The 15,444-nt window shown below is 36.1% G+C and overlaps 1 protein-coding gene across 4 annotated transcripts in view; it reads right to left on the bottom strand.

The window, feature by feature from the left end:
* RapGAP1 (Rap GTPase activating protein 1) overlaps nt 1-15,444 on the bottom strand; it is a 457,436-nt gene that overhangs the window by 29,879 nt on the left and 412,113 nt on the right. For all 4 annotated transcript variants that reach the window (XM_090391964.1, XM_090391963.1, XM_090391965.1 and 1 more), the window contains 2 exons: nt 9,811-10,109; nt 333-415 (listed from right to left, as the gene is read on the bottom strand). In XM_090391964.1, the coding sequence (XP_090248090.1) occupies nt 333-415; nt 9,811-10,109 (382 nt within the window). The remainder of the gene's footprint in view (nt 1-332; nt 416-9,810; nt 10,110-15,444) is intronic.

Here is a 15,444-nt window from a genome sequence, read left to right as displayed (position 1 = left end):
CATAATTTCTAAAATGAATGCTGATCACTGTGCAACACTAAAAGAAAGAAATAATAGAAGTCAACAGATAACAAATTTTAAAAATAAATGCAGAAAGAAAGAAAGGAGAAAAAATGTACTTTATTGAAATGAACAGAATAGTATGTGCATATGTAGAAATTTCAAAGGAACTAAGGACCCACACATTAAAAAAACCTTCACTAGTGAGGTCATAAAAGGAATAACACCAACAATGTTTTAAAAAATAATTAACTTTTGTACAGGATATATAATATAATAGTAAAATAATCAATAAGATAGTAACAGTTTACATAAATCTGCAATATACTTACTAGACTGTGCTTCAGAAGATCTAATTTTTCTGTCTTTAGTTTATTTACTTCAACTTTTAAGGAATCGATTTCTTTTTGACGAGCTAAAAGTTAATGATCAAATTATTATTTTTTATTTTTGCAGATATGTTAATATAACATGATCACAATCAACAACAATGGGCCAAAACTGATTTAGTTCTATAGGCTTGGTCAAATTCCTTATCAGATTAATAAACAATGGACTGGTCTCATCCATGGCAGGCCCTGACCTGGCAAGATCACGAATTATCTGGCAATAATTGTTGCCTCTGTAGTGCAATTGGAAGAATGATGGTACGTTGCACCCTTTGACTGGAAAAGGCCTAAATTCGATTCTTGTTGTGACAGGAGGAATGGATTTTTCAATTGAAGGTAAGTTAGCCAATCTCATATGGAGGTAGCAGGGTTTCCCCCCTCTCAGAAACTCTGGTTTTTCATCCCACATACAGATAAATTGGCACTTCAGAACACATGCAATTTACAGACAAAAAATACTAGTGGTGGGCAATAGATGGCATTGACGTGGATGATGATGATGGTAGTAGAGGTTCGGTGTAGTTAGCGGATGGAGTGGTGGAGATGGAGAGTTGTAGAGTAGGTGTCCTCCCTTGATGAGTCTTTGAACTCCTTGGAGGTGTCACGAAATAATAATAATAATAAAATAATCTAAGCAATATAACACAGTCCAACACAATTTTAGCTGACTTTTATATGAGACTTGTTTTTTACTAATTTGGGTGCACCGATTTCAAATATCAAACCCATTTTTCTCTATCATGTCAGATTTTTCCTCTATGGCATTTTCTTTTTGCTAATTTGTAAGTTTTTGATAGTTTTAATGAGGCAGTACTATTTAGAGGATCAAAAAAAATAATAAATAATATTAAAAAATCGATATTTTAATATTATTTTCTGAAAGTATGTACTTTTAAAAATCTGTTCCTAACTTTTTATCAAGAAATTCGAAAAATTCCTGAAGATATAGCCTATTATTCAAAGCAGTGCGCAGATCAGAATCGGAGTGCTCACCACTCTCACTTGTTAGTAAACGAATAAATGCATAAGAACCTGCAATGGCACATACTGGCACTTTGAATGCAAGAGAGGATTGTTATTAGATGTAGAGATGTAGTTAGATACATAACTACTTAACAATATTCATTAAAAATTACAATAATATTTATTGTAATTTTTAATGAATTTTTGTTTGTAGGGAATAAATTTTTGTTTGTAGCAATTTCTACTGTGTATTCTGTTTGGCAATCCCTTTGAATACTCCAACAGTAGTCGGCCATCATGTGAGAATCCCATCTTCCTTGGTACCGATCTTCCATAGTTTTTAAGTCTTGATGAAATCTTTCGCCTTGTTCATCACTTACAGCACCTAAATTCTCGGGAAATCTATCAAGATGACTGTATAGGAAATGAAGCTTTATGCTCATGTTGCAACCTAGGCGCTGGAAATTTCCAAGCCATTGTTTCCACAAGATCTTTGTAATTGCACGCTTTTTTTGTTTCCAAGAAAATTAATCGCAACCATCGTAAATGAAGTTCAGGCCTCTTTCTCAATTTTGTTCATAAAGTTCATGAAATTTGGGTCTCTCATTAAAGTTCTAATTTGCAGTCCATCAAATACACCGGCTTTAATTTTTTCATAACTAAGTCGTGGAAATTTTTCACATATGTATTGGAAACAGTCACCTTGTAAATCTAAAGCTTTAACATACTGCTTCGTAAGACCTAGTTTGATGTGTGGAGGTGGAAAAATGATTTTTTCTCTGTCGATTAAAGGTTGATTTATAACATTCTGTTCTCCAACATTTAAGGATATTCTAAGGGGCCAATGTTTCTGAATCCAGTGAGGGTTTCTAGTTTGACTATCCCAGAAGCATAGAAAACACGGAAACTTTGTATATCCTCTTTGAAAACCAAGTAAAAAGTTCACCATTTTAAGATCCACACAGATGATCCAGTTATGGTCTGTATATTTTAATAACTTCAGAACCTTTTTAATGTCCTCATATGTTTCCTTTAAGTGGACTGAATAGCCAATAGGAATTGAGCCATATACATTCCCATTGTGTAGTAAGACACACTTGAGACTTCTGCTTGAACTGTCAATAAATAAACGCCACTCATTTGGATGATATTGTACAACACTCATTTCAGTTAGTAAACCTGACACATTGTTACAGTAAACAAACCCACACTCATGTTTAAAATATTGTACAAGATTACTTTCCCTGCTACGATAAAAAGTTATCTTCGTATCTTGCTCCAGTAAGTTTTTTTCATTTAATCTTGAAGCTAACAATTCTGATGATTCCTTTGATAGGCCCAAATCTCTTACCAAGTCATTCAATTCCGCTTGAGTAAAACGTTGTGGTTCAGAACTAGAAATTAAATCTTCATTGTCTAATTCAACATCTGGGTCTTGCTCCTCAAGAACATCTGGCATATCCCGATCATGCTCGTTCTCAAGTAAAGGAAGTCCTTTATAAATTGGCATGGCTATTTCATTGGAATGAGCAACTGGCCGAATTGCTGAGTCGAGATTTGGATACACAATTTTTTTCTTATTTTTCTTATTATAACCAAAAGTCTGAACTAAACAAAAATAGCAATCATCTATGTGATTTTTCGGTTCACGCCAAATCATTGGAATGCCAAAAGCTAATTTTTGGCGTTTTCCCTTGCTCCACTGTCGTAAATTTTCTACACATGACTTACACACTTTATTTGGAGCCCATGACTTGTCCTGATCTGCAATTTTTACATCAAAGTATGCAAAGTATACTTCTTAACGAAATCAGTGATGTTTGTCCTTTGACTGGGAACAGTAAAGCTGCCACAAATGTAGCAGAAGGAATCTACACTATTGACACAATTTCGAGTAGTAGACATGATGTATTTTCTTCACTGCCGACTAACATGCAATTAACAAGACAAAAAAAAACAGACTTTATTGAAACGTTATAAGCACTCATCATACTTTCACGATCGATTAACGATTGACTGATTTCAATCGTTTCTTGTCCGCTATGACGCATATAGCATTCATTTGTTTTAGGCAGTTGTCATCGCCTACTTTTCATCACCTAAATGTATTAGGTCGGTTATCGGCCTCTCTCGCATTCAAAGTGCCAGTACATGCCATTGCAGGTTCTTACACATTTATTCGTTTACTAAAAAGCGAGAGCGGTGAGTGCTCCGATTCTTATCTGCGCACCACTTTGAATAATAGGCTATATCTTCGGGAATTTTTCGAATTTCTTGATAAAAAGTTAGGAACAGATTTTTAAAAGTACATACTTTCAGAAAATAATATTAAAAATTCGATTTTTTTGATCCTCTAAATAGTACTGCCTCCTTAAAACTATCAAAAACTTACAAAGTAGCAAAAAGAAAATGCCATAGAGGAAAAACCTGACGTGATAGAGAAAAATGGGTTTGATATTTGAAATCAGCGCACCCAAATTAGTAAAAAAACAAGTGTCAGATCATAATCAGCAGAAAATAAATTTTTTTTCTTGACCAGTGTAATCTGTAGTGGCAAGTATGGCTGATAGTCTCTAGGTCATATGGTAAATGCATGAACTGAATGGTGTCAGAGAATGAGTCAACAGATTGCAGAATGGTAGTTCTCTTCTAAACACAACACCAGACCAGTACCTAGGTCATCTGCAGATGATATGGCACCCGCATGTCACACCTGAATGGTGCAGCATAGAAGCAGCGGCTGCATAGTCTCAATGGCTGCATTAATGCTTCCATTCTAGTGGCCTCATCACTAGGCAATCACACCATAACAGTATTAAAGAAGCTATGCTAGTGCAGTGGTTAAATGGGATTCTGACTTAGAAACATTCAGTTCTCAATGCATTAGTGGTACACAAATCTAAAGACATTCATGTTCATGCACTTACCACAGTATGACCCATGGACTATCAGTCACACTACTTGCCACTACAGATTATTAATAAAGACATGTTGCTTTATATTGTTACCAAATTATTTTGTAACCATGATAATGCCAGATTATGGCCTGTAGTGAAGCCAGTCCAATGTTGCACTTTAATATAAGGAATTTATCCAAGCATATGATTTCTGATCACATCTTAACCTAACTTATTCTAACTTACAGACTGCCTTAAATTATCTTATTTCTAGGTATACTATGTTCCTCGATTATCCCTGTTTGGGATTTTATTTTGCAACACATCACTCATAGTCTATTATTATGGGCTGTCATTACATCAACTCTACTAACTCAATCCAGCAAGTCCACCTTCATTGGAGAGTCAGAAAGTTAATCTCTATGATTGCGTGCAGAGAGGCATAGTAGGAGACCTTTTGGACACTCCCACCTCCTCTCAACTATAATGTTATCATCAACAGTGGTTTTAATTACCTGTGATGGGCATACAGGTATGTCAGGGTGGATAACCAACTCCATATTTCTAAGAGTAGCATTCAGTGTTCTCTCTACAAGATCCTCTATAAAGAGAAGCATGCTGGACCTGTCATTCTGCACAGGATTTTTAATGTGCTATTTCATGCTTCGTAGAGAACATTATTAGGACAATAGATCAGTTTGTCTGTTATTCCAGAATAACAAATTGTTAACTTTGTTAATTCACATACTAAAATAGCCTATTTTTTATATAAAATAGGTCATTAAGAATGTAATATTATTAATATATAAGTTTATTTAATTATATTAAGTAATTTCTTTGTTCAAATCTAGTTTTGGGGTTCAAATTTATTATAAATTTTACAAACAGTGATGAAAGTTAAAAAGTCAATTTTCCTTTTTAAAATGGCAAACATTTTATCAAATTACTAATTAAATACACATATTCTGAATCAGTCAAAGTGGCTTGACAAATTATTTTGTAACCATGCAATGCTTGACAGTAGTAGCAGTTAACAATAATGTGTGTGTGTGTGGGGGGGGGGGGCTGAATGAGGCTGTTTAAAAATCTCTCTTCCCAAGATGTTTTTTGCCACTCTTAAGTAAAGAAATGATACACATTTACACATTTTGTGTATAAACAAGATTACACTAGGTGGTAGATGACGTTGTTCACCAGAAGCTTGAAATGGCCAAACAACATGTTTGGAATCTAGGGCAAAAATGTATTTTACCCCCCACACACACCCAATTTCTTCCGACATGCAATATTAGTGATGTTTTCTGAGTAACAGCTTGCACCATAGCGAGAGAGAGAGAGAGAGAGAGAGAGAGAGAGAGAGAGAGAGAGAGATCCAATTTTTTTAAGGGTGCAAGGCTGCAGAATGGCTACTTGATAATGCACTGAATCAAATCTAATGGTAACACCTGCTATTTACTATTCTGCCAGCAGCCACTGGAGGGAGAGCACAGCTGAAGTTGAAATCAGTTGATTTTATTCATTACAACTTTTTAAATCATATTTCTTGGAGATTTTAATTTTTAATGTTCACTGTTAAAACTGGCTTTCTTTATCCAATTCTGCTGGTCCAGCAGACAGAGATGCTGAGGCATCTGCTATCACTACCTGTTATCACAATTTGTTTGGATGCCTACCACAATACCAGATAACCCTCATATTGTGGTATACTGTTTATCTTGTAGGTAATTCAGAGCACACAATCCAGTTTTTCCTTGGAGAAAAACTCACACAGCCACTTTCATCCATATGTTGTCTGGTATTATATGAATGATAAGTAACTGTAATAATGACATTTTCATGATTGTTATGCATCATTTCCTTGGCAGGACTTTTTTTTTCCTCTTCTGATTCCAACATGTACACAGAATTCATCACTGAAAGAATGGAGATTTCAGTTAAAGCATATTGCAATTATAGTTTTAACTGAAACCCCCTTCCTTTTCTCTTATATCTGAACTTGATTTTGAAAGGGTCAAATGTAGGAAATTTGTTTTATATCTAAATTGAAATCAGTTTTCTGGTATTTTACCATAATGGCTGTAATTTTTATCTAATCCTGCTTCCACTTCTACAATCAGATAGTTGTATTGTTGTTATTATGTACAAAAAAGCCAATCTCCACTATTCTTACTTTTCATTCAATTCTTGAACTGAAGAACTCTGTAAGTGTCCTCCTAACCATTTCTCCTTTGTTTTTCCATCAGAAAGAGATCAGAAGTTTCGTTTAATAGATACTTGTGCCATGAGAGATTTCTTCAATTAACATGAAAAAACCCAAGTAATACTATTTATTTAAGAACCGTATATTTCAGCTTGAATATTACAGGCCATCAGTGACAACAATAGTTAATTACAAAGAAGAATGAGAACAATGAATTGATATAACTGAGGAAATACTATAATATTGATAATTCATTACCTAATTAAAAAAAAATTATGTGTGATTAAAATAAGACTTTCCCATATTTTAGATAAAAAGAGAGGCAGTCATTCCAATTTAAGTTCAGATGGTAAAGTAAGGCCTCAGTGCTTTCTTTAAAGAAGTGTTCAAATTTATATAGTCATTGATGAAGTAAGCATATTTCAGACCACAGGATGTTATGGTCTGTATCTATTCCATGCCGTGCCAAGCCAGATTTTTCAGATTTACTGTTGTTAATGTAAGATTAGTGTTCTTGTATTCTCGTTTCTACAGATCGTCCATTTTGTCCAAAGTAAGAACTATGACAGTCACAATGAACTTGGCAGACACCAAGTAGACAAACTGGATACTCTGTAGAAAAGAGAATACAAGAACATGACTTCATCAGTAGTGCACTCAGAATTGAATCTTGGGGGGGGGGGGGGAATTGAGTAGACGATTTGAGAATACATACCATGCATTGCATACGACCTATGACTGAGCATCTGCAATGATTGCTAATTCATAAGTAGTATAGAAATAGAAGACACGACGCAACATAAATTAAAAAAGTAAATTTTAATTAGGAAATGATTTTTGAAAAATTTTCTAGTGCTTTTTTCCTTTTCTTTTTTTTTTTTTTTTGTGAGGGGAAGGGCCCATGCCCCTCCCCCCCCTCTGGGTGCGCCACTGGACTTGATCATGCATATCTGCAAAAACAACTCCAGAAATAGACTGAAGGAACTACTATAGGATGCTCTTTATCATCTGCACTATCCAATTTCTATTTAGAACATCTTGAAGACTCCCTATTCTCCTCAATACAATCAACCTTACTTCTGGGTACACTATGTGGATGATGTGTTTGCCATCTATCTGGCCAGACTCAGAAGCATCTTCTCTACTGATTTTTTAACCAAAATCAACATATATCAACATCATCATCAAGGAAGGAAAATTAGCCTACCTAGATATTCTACTTTCCCATGTGGAATACTTACATCTGTTCACTGTAAATCTACCTTCACAGGATGGTACATACAAGATTCAACATGTCATCCATTTCAAAAAAATAAGCAAAAGAACTCATGTAATGCACTTTATTCTTATCACATATCTGTGCTATAATAAATTTAGTTTAATCCTTTATCCAAGTGTGAGCAAACAAAGTTTGCACCTGAAAATATCTTCAGGACTGAACGTGGTGTTGTACTACCTTACTGGGGTAGTGGCCAATCCCTTAATGCATAACATTATATGGGTAGTGGCCAATCCCTTAATGCATAACATTATATGGGTAGTGGCCAATCCCTTAATGCATAACATTATATATATCCACAGGGAGATGTGTTTTGCATTATGGGAGATACTGGGATAGGAGTGTTGTGAGCTTGGTCCACCTTTGCTACGAGTTGCCCTACCTTACCCCAGTAAGGTAGTACAACACCATCTTCAGTCCTGAAGATATTTTCAGGTGCAAACTTTGTTTGCTCACACTTGGATAAAGGATTAAACTAAGTTTATTATAGTCTAACCAAGTGAAAAATAAACTTTCAACATATTTGTGCTGTTCTGCATTTTTGCCATGAATGCAAAATTAGAACAAAGGGCAAATATAAAATTTTGCATAAAATTGGGGAAATCTGTCACAAAGACCCTTGAATTACTTTGTAAGGCATATATAAATGAAGCCATTAGCCAATCTCAATGTTGTGAGTAGCACTAGCATTTTTAGATGGTCAGAACCACCTTAGAGGATGACCATCCACCAGCACAACCCATGAAAATGTTGAAAAAATTCAACAGATCATCTGTGCAGATCGATGCATTACTATCCAGCCAGGAGGTTGCTGACAGAGTTAGGATTTCATATGGAGCAGTTCAAATCTCATGAGATTTGAACATGCATCACATTACTGCCAAGTTTGTTCCCCATCTCTTGACTTCTGACCAGAAGAAGCACCATGTGAGCATCAGTTAAGATCTTCGTCAAAAGGCCATTGATGACCCAGCCTTCATCTCAAAAGTCATCACAGGGGAAAAAACTTGGGTTTTATGGCTACAACCCGGAAACAAAACAGCATTCATCACAGTGAAAAAAGCCCACATTCCCAAAGACCAAAAAAAAAGACAAGGCAAATCAGGAGTGTGCTGATCGTCTTTTTAGACATTAAGGGGGATTATTCACTGAGAATTTGTCCTACCTGGTCAGACAGTCAATGCAGAATTCTACTGTACTGTTTTAAGGTGGTTGAGAGAAGACATTCATTGCAAAAGATGAACTGTGGCAAAGCCATAGAGGAACCAGTTATCACAACAGTCCTCCCTCCAACAGCACCTTAACACGAATTTTTATTGGCCAACAGCATTGCAGTTGTCCGACATCCTCCTTACTCACCAGATAGCCTCTTGTGACTTCTTTTTGTTTCCAAAATGAAATTGAAGCTAAAAGGGGGCAGTGGTCCAACACTGTTGGGAGATCCAAAACAAATCACAAGCAGTGCTTGATGCACTTCAACAAAAAGACTTCAAGGAAGTGTATGGAACATGGTGAAAGTGGTGGGATGGCTGCATGAACTCAGAAGGGGGACTACTTTGAATGGGGTGAGTCCAGGTTTAAATTGGATAAGTTTTAAAGATTTTATTAGCCTAGTCCAGTTTTTTTTGTGATAGCACCTTATATTAGCTTTGCTAATTTACAGTTAAAAATACATTCAGTATTTACTAATCAATTCATCAGTAAATGTTATTTCCATGAGCAGTTACATGATCCTCTAAAACGTTTAAGCTATCTGCTTTTTTTTTTTTTACCCTGAGATGCTGTCACAATACAGCACCTCTTATCAAGGCAGACACCTGCATTATACACCTGGACAGATGATGGGCCAATAACATCATAATTAATGATGGCAAAAGCAGGAATATTGCAACAGTTTTCTCCAAATCAACAATGAATGTAATTAACCTTTAAAAAACAATTATTAACAATGCAGTTATCAGGTTGCAATTATTGGGTATATTTTCTATTTACAAGATAACATGCAATTAAAATAATTATCAAAATTATCCAATCTAAAAACATTTCTTCAAACAATAATGGATATACTACAATGACTGATACCTTCAGCTTCAATTCTTAAAGGTACAATATTTTCATCTGAGCAACGAGAACAGAGAGATTGTGGACATCCTCCAATTTCTGCAGATGATAAACTATCCCCACAAGAATCAAGTGGACCATTCTGTCCCATTTCTAGACTGTTAAGACTAGATGAATCTGATTCTGAAGGATGCTGCTGCTGAAGTAAGGGTGGTGTATCAGGGCTGGAAATAGGAGTGCCAGGAGTACTATTTGTTCTTCCCCAACTATGTGGTCCAGCACCCAAACTGAGAGAATCAAAGCTTCTGTTTCGAGCATCCCTAAATGTTTGAGAAAAAAGATAAAAATGAAACTATAAAGTAAAAAATAAATAAATAAATAAATACAAAACTTGATTTTTTAAAACTTCACATATTTAAAATGTCCATTACTGTAACACAACTTTATTAATAGCATCATCAAAAAAAAAGATCGAAATATCAATTGTTTTAATATTATGAATATCAAATTTAGGAATTACAGCTGATTCTCACTATAATAAACCTGCAGGACAACAGTTTGTTATAATGGATAGTTTGCTATAGCATATTCATTTTAGTATATCACTGTGCCGTGCCTAACAAGATTTGATCAAGAATTTTTGGTAGTGTAGGAGTTTGCAAAATGTCACTATAGTCAGAGATGACTACATAACTTTCAGCAGTGAGTCCAATTTATGAACAATTATTAGATGGAATGTTAAATTAATGAAATATAAATAAGAATAGTTAATAAAAATTGCAAATAATAACCTATAGTTATAGAATTATTTAATGGTGATTAAATGCGATACTGAAGTAGGCACATGAACAATTCAACTACCTCAGACTTTCATGCTGCATTAATTTCAGTAAGTCAGATGCTGCACAACAAAGTAAATTAGTTAACAAAAGAAACTTGATAAAAAATCGACATGACTTCTTGGATGCATGAGATGGTCAAGGTTATGCTAAAAAAACTATTCCTTTTCAGATTATTCTATATCTTGGGAAAATTACTTGAAGTTTTCATTGTATGCAAGGTTCAGCATACATGACTTTGCATTTATGGATAAAATTACTCAACATAATAGATAAAAAATGATAATAACTCTTATAAACACACTATTTTAATCCATATACTGAAGCTATTATCAAGCATTGCAAAAAATATGTAATATACTAACGAAGACTGGAAAGTCAAATTAAATTAAATATGCCAAAAAATTATATTCTTGTTTCTTTTGCCCAAGTATAAGCAAACAAAGTTTGCACATCAAGCATCTTCATGACTAGATTACTTGTATATAGAAGATTATGACTTCACATCAATTGAACTTTGTTTGCTTACACTTGGACAAAGGATAAAACAAGAATATAATTTCTTGGCCAGTTTAATTTAATTTGCAACCAAGTGAAAAAACTTTCTACTGATAAGTCCTTAATGTGGTTCTGGAAAATAATTAAAATTTAAAGTAATTATTAAGTAATATGTAATAATAAAGTAATAAGTAATAATCATCTGACCTCCAAGGAGTCAAAAGGACTCATCGTGAGAGGTCTATACTCTGTTACGCCAAAAGATTGAGCTCTGTCTTGAACCCATTCATAGTTATGGAACTCACCACACTTCCAGGCAATGCATTCACTCACCAATCACTCCCCATGCAAAGAACATTCTTCTCACACCCTCATTATACAGCTTCCATAGATGGCCTCTAGTTCTACCCTTGCCTTCCTCTACTTTATGAAATATCTTCTCCACATTAATCTGGTAGCAACCCCTCACCAACTTATGTCTCAATCATATCCCCTTCTCTACTATTCACAAGACTCTAAGTTGCATTCTCTCAATTTCTCCTCATATCTGACATCCCATAGACCCGACACTAACTTAGTAAACCTTCTCCAATACATCTTCCTGAAAACCAGGTGACCAAATGTGTGCAAAATAGTAGTCCATATGTGGCCTGATGAAAGCCTTATACAAGGGGATCATAACCTCTTTGCCTCTGCATGTCGGTGTTCTCCTTATTATAGCCATAATCTGTTGGGATATGACCCCTAAACTTCAAGTCTCTGTCCACCACCATTTACAGATCTCTCATCTCCTCCACCTACTCCAAAATTTTTCCATTATTTGTATTACTCTGCATCCCAACCTTGCCTACCAAATTTCAAGCCCCTGTAACATTAAACTGATAGCTCCAATCACACAGTCTGCTCTACTTCTCATATCACTTTGCAACTTCGTATTATCAGCAAACAGCTGCACTTTTCCAGTTAAGCTGATCAGAATGTTATTAATGAACAAGTTAAACAATAATAGTCCCAAAACAGATCCCTGTAGCACTTCACTAATGACTTTCTTCTTTTGGGATACCACTCCTCCATATAAAACCTGTTGATACCTATCCAACAGCCAACCAGTTGTCCAACTTACTAGTCTATTATCTAATCCAATCTGTTTCAGTTTAGCTACTAGCTTGTCATGTGGCAGTCTATCAAAGGCCTTTAAAAAAATTCAAGTGTACTACCAATATGGATCTCCTTTATCAAGTGAGTTTGTCAGCTTGTTGTAATATGTATGTAGATTTCTGAAACAGGCCTCTCCTAACAAACCCATGGGCAGCATAAAGAATACTGTGCTATTATCAACTTACTTCTGAATCCCAGTCCTCACAAACTTCTCTAATACCTTAACAACTCCATACATACAGATTAACCTATAATTTGTAGCCTTGGTCATATCCTCCCCCCCTTGTGAAATGGAATAATTTTTCCCACCTTCCACTCTGTCAGAACTCGCCCTGTTGCAAGATTCATGTTAAATAGTTGGGCATAGTTGCATGGTAATATTCTTTCAAATCACCCAACAAACAATGCCACTCTTGACCTTTTACAAGGAAGTGATCAGAAAAATCCTATCCAAATCAGATACCCAAAAGTTCCCTGGCCCTAATGGCATCCCTCCCCCCCCCAACTGTCCTTAAGATTTGTGCTCCAGAGTTGACTCCTATACTGTGTTGCCTCTTTATGCTGAAAACAACCACCAGTATGGATTCCACCAATACCATTCAATAGGGAATATGCTCACCTATGTCACACACCTCTGAATAAGTACCACGGAAAAGTTTGGCAAATTGCAATGGTTACACTAGATATCTCAAAGGCTTTTGACCGGGATGGGCACAAAAGCGGCTATTAAGTAAGCTTCCGTCATTTGGTCTGTCCCATGAGTTCTGCAACTGGGTTACCAGTTTTTCTCACTGGATGCATACTGCATGTGATGGTTCCCCTATCTTTTAACTACGCAACTAATGCTGAGGTTCCACAAGGTTCTGTTCCTCTCACCCACTCTGTTCATTCATCTATACATGACCTGCTCCAGTTGACCATCAATCCAATACACAGTTTTGCTGATGACAGTACACCACATTCATCCTTCTCACTTGGCAAAACTTGTATCAATCAAACCACAATAACTCACAGAACAACAACCTCTGCAAGCCAAAATTCTGATCTCCAAACTATTCTTCAATGAGGCTTGGATAACCTTGTCAATTTTAACCCATGAAAAACACAGTTCTGCCTTATTTCCTACAAAAAAGAAGCATATTATCCCAGACTTGCCTTTCACAACACCAAAATCTCTAGGCAAGGGAGATGAGATATCTCTTCTTGGGATTACTTTGACATCAAGACTCTCTTGGCATAAACACATTACAACCATTGCCTAATCAAAAAATTAGGATTCCTCTTTTGTTCAAGGCCTTAATTACATTACTTCTGATCAGCTATTGACTCTGTACAAATCACAAATCCACCTATCCATCGAGTACTGATTGTAGATCTGACGAAGTGCCCCTAAGAGCTCCCTAAAAATACTTGCCATAATACAGAAGAGAGCAGTCAGACTAATAAATGACTCATCTCTCACCAACTCACTCCAACTACTCTCACACAAGCATCTAGTATCTACTGCATGTATCTTTTATAAATAGTTCCATGGTAAATGTTCCTCAAAACTATCATAAATAATTCCTCCTCTCTCTCTCTACCAAATTCATTGAAACATGTAGCTACCACCCAATATCCCTTCACAGCCAAACTCCATACTTATAGAACAAGTTTCTCTTCTTCTTCTTCCTACCCATGTGTTTCTCAAGGAATACAATGCACAGGTCTTCAAATTCAATGTAATCAAATTCCATGTTTTCCAACTAGAGGTTGACCACCAACCTCTAGCGTATGAGCCCAACATTATACAGGGTGGTTCAAAATTCCACGTACAAACTTTGAGGGGAGGTAGAGAACATCAAAATCAACCATATTCACATAGGAAAGCATGACCAGAAACACCACCGTAAGGTACTAACAGGGACACAAAGATACAGAAATAACACAAGGCAGTAAGTAGTGTTAAAAAACTTTATTAGACGTAACCGAACAGTTCGATAATAGTTGGATATAAAATATGGTTTCACATCAGGTGCTCAAAGTTACGACCATTAGCAGTGATGCATGCCGGACACCGACGATGCACTGATTGCCATACATTTTCAAAAATACCTGGAGTTTCCCGGATATTAGCAGCAGTGATGCAGATTCTTGCCACGAGGTCCATGTCAGAGGCAACAGGCATTTTGTACACCATGGCTTTAGGAGTCCCCCACAGAAAGAAATTAATGCTCGATAAATCAGGTGAGCGTGGGGGCCATGTGACAGGTTCACCACATTCAATGCATCGAGCCCCCCAAAGAACCTATCCAAATACTGATGCACAGAAATGCCAAAATGGGCTGGAGTCCCATCGTGTTGGAACCACATCTGCCGGCGCATGATGTGGTTGGAACCATATCAATGTTCCAATGACTTTTTTTTTTCCAATTGGAACATTGGAATTCTTTTTTTTCCAATTGGAACATTGTTCAGTAAATCTGGCAGAACTTCTTCCAGAAAGGTCTGATACTTCGAGTCCAGTTGGGGTGGTAACAGGTATGGGGTGACTAAACAGTCAGCCCATACCTTCATTCTCAGCTTCGAAGAATGCCCTTTCGTCCTTTCCCCACCCTCCATAAAATGAAAAATTCCATCAATTGAAATCCTGTATGACCCTTTCAGAAGTTTGTAAGTCTCAATCATATCACCCCTCTTTCTCCTGTTTGCTAGTGTCTGCAGTCTACAAATTTTCAATCTGTCTTCATAATCAGTATTCCACAATCCTGATATCATTTTTAACACACTCTCTCCAGTATATCAGAATCACAATGGAAACCAGGAGATCAGACCTGTGCACAATAGTCCAAGTGAGGTCTTATCAAGACCTTGTAAAGACACAAAATAACATCCTTATCCCCATGTGCAACGTTGTTTCAGCATTGCAATTATCTTTCCATACAACTTAAAAGATAATTATAAATTATCTTTTAAGTTGTAATTGCAATCTTTGCCACATGGTCCCTAAACTTCAACTTCCTATTTATTAACACTCCAAGATCCCTAGCTTCAACAGCTTCTTCTAGCCTAACGCCACCAATATAATACGATACTGGATATCTAATCATGGCGAAGTGAATAACTTTACATTTACTGGCATTGAACTGACACCCATTTTTGCATGCCCACAATTCCAGCC

The sequence above is a fragment of the Typopeltis vanoorti genome, chromosome 4 (genome assembly GCF_054136105.1).
Source record: "Typopeltis vanoorti isolate ZY-2024b chromosome 4, IOZ_Tvanoo_1.0, whole genome shotgun sequence".
NCBI classification, from domain to species: domain Eukaryota; kingdom Metazoa; phylum Arthropoda; class Arachnida; order Uropygi; family Thelyphonidae; genus Typopeltis; species Typopeltis vanoorti.
Note: the sequence above shows the minus strand (reverse complement) of the source record. Positions and strands in the feature narration are given on the sequence as shown.